Source organism: Leuciscus leuciscus, assembly GCF_965113295.1.
Source record: "Leuciscus leuciscus genome assembly, chromosome: 19".
NCBI classification, from domain to species: Eukaryota; Metazoa; Chordata; class Actinopteri; order Cypriniformes; family Leuciscidae; genus Leuciscus; species Leuciscus leuciscus.
Genome location: NC_138743.1, coordinates 6,517,247 through 6,525,437, shown reverse-complemented (window position 1 = coordinate 6,525,437; position 8,191 = coordinate 6,517,247). Strand labels below are relative to the sequence as shown.

General features: G+C 36.7%; 1 protein-coding gene across 1 annotated transcript; it reads right to left on the bottom strand.

The window, feature by feature from the left end:
* Positions 1 to 17: 17 nt before the first annotated feature.
* Positions 18 to 7,932, bottom strand: bmf2 (BCL2 modifying factor 2). Its single transcript, XM_082148668.1, has 4 exons — positions 7,771 to 7,932; positions 5,830 to 6,168; positions 4,749 to 4,951; positions 18 to 2,767 (listed from the first exon to the last, which is right to left on the bottom strand). The coding sequence occupies exons 2-4, from the start codon at positions 6,149 to 6,151 to the stop codon at positions 2,666 to 2,668; spliced, it is 627 nt and encodes a 208-aa protein (XP_082004794.1). The 5' UTR covers positions 6,152 to 6,168; positions 7,771 to 7,932; the 3' UTR covers positions 18 to 2,665.
* Positions 7,933 to 8,191: the final 259 nt, after the last annotated feature.

Sequence of the window (8,191 nt, the reverse complement as noted above, 5' to 3'; positions counted from 1 at the left end):
CAAATAGAGCTCTCAAATGAGTATTCATAAATACTTTAATGCAGTAAACATTGCAGAAAAAGTGTCAGCATTTATATGACAGCATATATATGTAAAAAAGACATCTTATTTCACAATTTTATAACAGCATTTCATATATTTATCAAACTGTATAATTATTTTAAGTAACAAAATTAAAAAAGAACCAGCAGTAACGTCCCGTACACATTCCAAACAAAGTAAAAACAGCTTAACATATTTTACTCATTTGACGACAAGTGCATTTGAAAGGGCATTTCAGATAAATGAGGCAGCAGTCGCAGCCTGTTCTCTTTGATAGTCTGAGCTCCCTGTGGTTTGTGTGGAGGTATTTACTCATCCAACTGCAATACGTGTTCTCTTGTGTGTTCACGTGTTTGTTTGGGTGCTCGTGACTGAAGCCCAGTGTGTTGGTAACATCAAGTCCTCAATTGGCCTGCTGTTCTAAGGCACCTTCAGCTGTTTGATTGTCTGCAAGTGTCATCGTTCCCAATACACAAGCATTTGAGGCACACCTGTCAGAAGAACAACAATACATCACAGCACTGGAACATCACCTCCGTGGAATGTGGTGAGGAAATAAAATGGTCTGAAATCGGAATAATTGCAGAGGAATCATGTGGATTTGTGGACTCTGACAGTCTTTTCACACCGTCTTCATGGTCTCCAACACTATACTGACGACATTACGTTATAAAATCTATCGATAATGCACAAGCAAACCATGTTAAATTGTAAACCGCAAAGTACAGGCACCTCAGTAGATTGTACCACGAAAGAAAGCGTTTAAGAAACCAGCAATGGAACGATATCTATCTTTATAACTTAAATTATTTATCTTATATTTATATTTTTACTTTACAATAGGGGTTTACAAATATATAAAATAAATTCCCCCGCTTTATCGCACACCATATACAAACTCTTAAATATTCATATCAGCGCCAGATCATGAGCCAGTCACGTGATGCGATCTGGCCGTCTCACTGGACATTTCTGTAGAAATCTACAGGTGTGTTGGACTTGAAGCGGCGCTGTGCAGTCAGACCGACATCAAAGTACCGCGAGAGCGATTCGAATTTCAAATAGCTTTCGAATCTCTCTCGCGGTAACTTGATGTCATACACCGATCGCTCTGACAGCGCCGCTCTAAATCGAACACACCTCTGAGTTCATTATTGTCCTTAACCTTAAAGGGACAGTTCACTTAAAAATGCAAAATCTGTCATCATATAGGCTACAAACCCGGGCAGGCGTCGTATAGAATGTTACGCGGATGAAACGAGTTTTGGCATGCACTATATAAAAGTCCTATATGTAATTTTCATAAGATTTTTCGTTGTTTGTTCAATCCCTCACAGAATGTTTTTATTCGCGCCACTGGCGCTGCCCTGCCGAAAAATCGATAACATTTTAGCGACGAAGAAAGAAAATTACACAGGAATGTTCGGAATGACATGAGGGTGAGTAAGTGATGACGTAATTTTACTTTTAGGGTGAACTATCCCTCTAATTAAAGCATGTTTTTGCTATCTATAGGACACTTTCCCTCTTAAGACATTAACAGTTATAAAAACCTCTTTATAATAACTATTGAATGATATACATACTAACACAACTCTTCCTAGAGCTTTGATTAATTCTCATTATGTAACTTGTATATTTGTTAGATATTATTGATTGCATTTATCGCTTGAGTTGAACTGTAAAAGATGATTTGGTGTATTGCTCTTTGAGCACATTTTGATAATCACCAATTTCTATTGAGATGCTTTAAACACTGATATATAAAGTAATACTTCAGTGCCTGAGAGAAATCATGTCATTATGCAATGTCTGTGATACATGACAGCAGAACAGCAGGATTAATTCATTAAGGCAAACTAATATTTCAGAAAAGGTAAAATTGGAAAATTGATTTTGTGGTACATTCTCTCTTAATGAGAAAACATGATCCTCTTCAGCATTTTAAAATCACAAAAATCATATCTGTCTTCTTCTTGTTCTCAGAAATGGCTCATTATTGATATACAGGTAGTACAACCTGATGTTCAAGTTGTTTTTCTGCATTTAAACAAAACTTTGTCAGTTCTTTCTGAAGCATGTTACTGGCCTCTGGATTACGTATCGTCACATCTGTTCTGTCCTTCAACTGTGTCCCAATAACACTGATAACAGCAGTGAATCAAGCACTTTCCGTGATACACCAGCAGGGAAAGATCAAGATTCGGTTCTGGGATGCGTCAGAGTTCAGAAGTTGTATTAAAGTCAGCACAAATACTCAAACGCACACATAAGTGTGGACCTTGAGTATTCTCACAGCTCGTTGCCTAGTAAAGCAGTTCTTCCTTCTTCTGAGGGTTTTATTAAGGCATTCACTGCGCTGAGATCCGCTCATATGTGAACGTAGGTTTGGAAAACATAAGGCAGAATATGAATATCTTTATATTTATATTGATATGCAACCTGCAGAAAATTTACTCCAATGCTCCATTTTGAGAATGGCTTCTTCGGGAAAAGGAGGGAAGTCTCTGACCAGCGGCAACCTTCTTTCCAAAACAGTTTTTGAGCCACATAAATCCATATCTGCGATCTTACAGTGCTGTGTAAAACTCATTTGGGTCCTTAACAGTTGGGCTGTGGCCTCTCATCTCTGGGCTCTTGCATTTTGGGCTCCTTCTTGAGGAAAAAGGAAGTTGTAGATCGATGTCACTAGCTGGAACAAACCCATCTGGCCCCTGTGAGTGAACTGCACAAAAATAAAACAAAAATGATTATTCATCAGGTGAAGTATCTATTGTAGGTGAAATATAACAACTGAATTGACATTCATAACCCATTTTTCTTCAATAATTTGACATATTTCTAAGTGAAGGCTGCATTGCTTACATCAGTTGCCTAAAACAATGACTTAATTTTCCCTGTCAGTCAAAAAGGAAAGTTGTTTTAAATAAATAATGCACAATAAGACCAGGAGTGTCTATTAAAGGGATAGTTCACCCAAAAATGAAAATGTTGTCATCATTTACTCGCCCTCAAGTTGTTCCAAACCTGTTTTAGTTTCTTTCTTCTGTTGAACACAAAAGAAGATATTTTGAAGAATGTAGGTAATCAAATACATGACGGTAGCCATTAATAACAGTGGCTACCATCAACTGAACATTCTTCAAGCTATCTTCTGTTGTGTTCAGGAGAAGATAGATACTCATACAGGTTGTAAACAACTTGAGGGTGAGTAAATAATGACAACATTTTCATTTTTGGGTGAACTAAAGTAAATAGGGGCAATGTTGATTTCATGTTTGTTTTTAAATTGCAGGTATCTGCCATGAGATGGCGCTGTGGCCTCAAGCTTCACTTCAAACTCCTCCCCTTCCCTCTAAATCCCCCTGATGGACAGTTAAAGCAGCCAATCAGCAGTCAGACCATCTGTGTTGTAAGTCGGTGTTGTAGTTCAGCCTTGACTATTGCAGTATGTTGCATAAGCGACTACTCTTACTGAAGGCATGCTAGATGTAAAAGAGTTAGCAAAGCTGTAATTTAGATTTAAATTATTCTGACCCATTTATTTTTAATTGTATTGTTATCTTTCAAGTTTTTAAGTTATTCAACTGCCCTTCAGGCCATCTGTGAGAACTTGAAGTTTCAGCTTTTTGATAGTATCTGAGCTCATGACGGCATTTCCTTGGTCTATAAAGCGTACAATCTGCATGATCATTAAGACATCTCAGTTTTAGCGGCTCAGCATTTAACACACACACATACAGTGTTACTAAAGAAGGTGTTACATTTGAGATTGTGGTCACATGTCCGCTGACGTGGAGTTTTAGTCTGTCTAAATTTAGCCTGCCGTATAAACACACTTCACATCCTCTTTCTGAGCTCACACACAAACTACAGCCAGCCTGGGTAGATGATGAACTTGCCAACTTTCAAACCCTTGATAAATCTAAAATCATGTAGAGGGTGTGAGTTAATATGCCTCTCTTATAAATGTAAAAGTCACTTTGGATAAATGTTAACTTAGATAAGTCTCACACATAGAAAATGTTTACCTCTAAAAACAAAAAGTCACATATTATTAAACAAGACCAAGTTTTCTTCATCTGCTGTTTGTAATTTAAATGTACTTTTTAAAATACATCTACAACAAAACCATTGTAAAAAAAATTCTCCGATGGGCATATTTACATGATCAAATGTGGCACTTCTCAAAATTATATTATAAAAAGTTAATTTACAAAACTTTTTTACATGTATCTCCCATATTGTTCTTATTTATTTACTTACCCAGATAAACACTTTAATCAGATTTTACCACAAACCTTAATTAAAACCAAATAATAATGTTTCAATAGTCATGCAGCCTTTATAAATAAGTTTGCTATATAGACATAATCTAGTAATTAAACTCTTCCATCATTACTGAAAGGTTATTGGTGTACTGTACATGTATATGTATGTATTCATCGTTTTAAGTAAAATTGATAAAATCTAAGAGAACTTGAGTAAACAGGATGAGCAAACCAATAATGATGTCATTGCTCCCACTGAGCATTTGCATGAGCGGTATTGAAATAACAACAGACGATGGTGTCATTGCACACTGTGACAAACCACTGCAATGAAACCACTGACTGTCACACACCTGTGCAACTCTTTTAGCCATTTGATTCACATCGGCCGTGAGGAAAGGAAACTTGACTAGTATGATCTGAAATCACTCTTACCAGCTGAAGATGTTCCTGCTGAAACTGATCCCCCATTTCACGCAATTTACGTCCAATCTGAATCTCCACGCTAATTCCCACGTCACGTTCGTCTTCTTTTTCTTCTGGTCTCCCTTCGTCGGCCTCCCTTTCTTCGACGTTTTGTACGCCATCCGGGACAGGTTCGAACAGCGCGGGGAAATGTGCACGAAATCCAGCATTTCCTTCAAGAGAAAAGCCATATTTATATTATTATTGTATAGTGATATAATAATAATTATTATGGCTATATTATATTATTATATAAAATATTTAAGAATGAAAATCAACATCTTTAATACAGTTTAGTACTTTGGCATTCGGTATAGTTTTTTATTTATTATTAAAAAAATTCTCTCTTATCTAATCATAAAGTTATCTAATTTATCTGTTTTTCTAATCAAATTTAATTCGTTTTCTATGTAATTTCTCTGTATTTTATTATATTATATTATATTATATTATATTATGTATATAGGGATGCACGATATATCGGTATCGGCCTACATAGGGTTTTTTTATCGTTATTGTTATCGGCCCGAAAATAATATTTGGCCGATATATTAAAGTGATAAATAATGTATTATTTCCTTCAGTTTAGACACTTCAGATGTGCACTGTTCACCATGATGGTTTTGAATTGCTTGAAATATGACTGGAATCACTTCAAATCTGTTCAAATCAAATTCAGCACAAATCTGTCATATTGGCGACATAAAATTATAATGAAAACATCATTATAATTTCGTGCTTGGGACATGGCTTTAATGGTGAGACTTTTGTTTTTGTAATCAGGCTCTCAAAAATTATAAAAAATTTAGGATTTATCGGCCAATATATTGGTTAACGGCATTCAAATATAAAGAATTATCGGTTATCGGTATCGGACAAAATTTGCATATCTGTGCATCCCTAATAAATATATACATATAAAGAAATGGGGGGGGGGAATAGTTCTGGCACTATAATGTGAACGAGGTTCAATTTGTGTTTGGCCATAATACAATCTCATAATCATATGATATAATCATATAATGCTATGATGCATATTATGTATCCCTACCATGAAAAAGTGCTCTTGGCCCTGGAGCCCCAGAGGCCATAGAAAGTGACGCAAGGCCCCTGGATCTACAGTGAGCTCTGAATGCAGTCCTGGCATCCACAGCTCCACAGGGCGATGATGTGTCTCTCCCTGAACCCTGGAACGGTGCCATATCTCCGACTCTCACTGAATTCAGGACAGAGCTCAGTGTCTGCGTGGATCTGTCTTCAAAGCGTGTGTGTCTGTTAACCGCTCGACGGTGGGCGTCTCCGTTCTCTGAGCTCTTGATTCTTAGTGGTGTTTCACAGCAGCGAGGAAGCTGTTCCTCCTCCTCATCATCCATCGGCGGAGTCAGCAAATCTGCCATGAAATATAACACAGACTGTCACTCAGTGCCATAATGGCATTCACATGCTGTTTGTTTTTTCCCGTATATTACACAGGGCCTCAAAAAAGTTTTTCTTTCTAGTGCAGTGGTTTTGCTTCAGAACCCATATTTAACATTGGATATTAAGTGGAGACCAAACACAATGGCAAAAATGTTAATTCGTTACAAAAGTAAACAAAATAAAACATTTAAATATATTGTTTATTTATTGGTTTACTACTAAGTGTCAGATGAATTTGATTGGACGCACAGTTTTGGACATAAAGAACATAAAACATGGCGATTTATCTTCCCTTTTAAAAGCTGATAAGCTTATTTGTTTTCTAACCCAAACCATGTACAGTTATCATATTAACTAAGCCTTTTATCATTTGCATTTAGAGCATTGTTTTTCCTCCCTCTCCTCTCCAGTGCATTTTAGGAACACTTGGCCTTATGCAAACACTGAATCTCACAGAGAGCTCACCCACGTTCACAAGAACAACCAAACACGCCTGATCTAAATAGGTTTTAGTTATTACGTGCATTTTATTTGGTTTAACAATGAATCATTACGGTCAGACAGTTGATCAGCACAAAAGTGCAACTTCTGGCATCAAAGTGTAGTGAGATGACTAAGATAGTCACAACCCAAACCGCTAAAACGTCAACTGGCAACATTTCAAAGGAGCCTCATAGAAATGAGAGGAAGTTTAAGGCTTGTGCTCAAAAAGAGTTTTCCCAGAAAACAATACATTTCAAATCTGTACCATCATAACAAGTCTGTTTATGACTTGTTCATGAATAATTTGATCAGTTGAGAGATAAGGTACAGATGCAGTTACAGTGAAATTGGTCAAATTGACAAAGAATTAAGAGTTTTCAGAAATGCATAGATGTGTACTTTGTTTGCAGTGCATGAAGTCTGAAGTCAAAAAGACAAATAATTAAATAAAAACCCAGATATTTTATATTTTTTAAATTATAATTGTGTTAATAGATTGATTATCACATGGACAGATAAATATCAATGTGAATAACACTCTTAATCCCTGCTGTGAACCAGCCCAATAAGGTTTGCTGGTCTTTGCTTGGTTAGCCTGGTCTGTTGGCTGGTTTTAGGGGGGATTTGGGGGGATTTGGGGGGGTTGGGCTGAAAAACAATTGAAGACCATCATCAATCCCTCCAATTATTTAGAAAACCATTCTAGGCTGGGTTAAGGTGTTGTTTTCAGCAGGGAATACAAACCAAAATAAAACATATACCATAAGGTAATGCCAAAACTGAAAGCATCACGAAACCATGAAACTTAATGTGAATGTCACTCTTTGATATTTCAGATTTTTTAAAGTTAAGATGGTCATCTGAATCAGACCATCATATTGGGAATATTTCATTGTATTAGATTATGATCTTTATTCTGTAATTCAACACTTTCTTTCACAGATCAAAACACTGAAACTTTTTTTTTTTTTTTTTTTTTTTTACTGACAAAAACAGTCACTTCAGTTCTTCTTTCAATAGAGCAAACCTCCAAAATCCCAAACTATAGAATGAAACTGGAGCAAATGAGACAGAAACAGGAGACACTCACCGCCAGCGCTTGAATGTGTCTGTCAGTGCTGTTTTTATTCCGCTTTTTGTGTCAGAGCTCTTTTATTCCGTCTTCACTCTGATTGTATTTACTAACACAGACTCGCTCCGTTTTCATTCTGCGCCCTCCGCTCGAGTTGTTTGTATCGGACACGAGCGCGGCGAAAGTCCCGCCCATCTCGGGTGACGTAACATGATATGATAATTAGCCCAAAGAGGCGGGAGTCGGTGTGTTGTTGGTGCCCGAGGGAAAAGGTCAGTTTAGGGTTTGTGTGTTGACTGTCAGTCTCTCTTTTTATGTCTAAACGGAGCATTTCAGCAATTTTATCACATTAAACCATTCAAACTTTTGAGATTAGTGGTTGTGTAAAAAAAAAAACGATTTAATGCCGCTTTTGATGTTGATTTATTGAATAACTTTA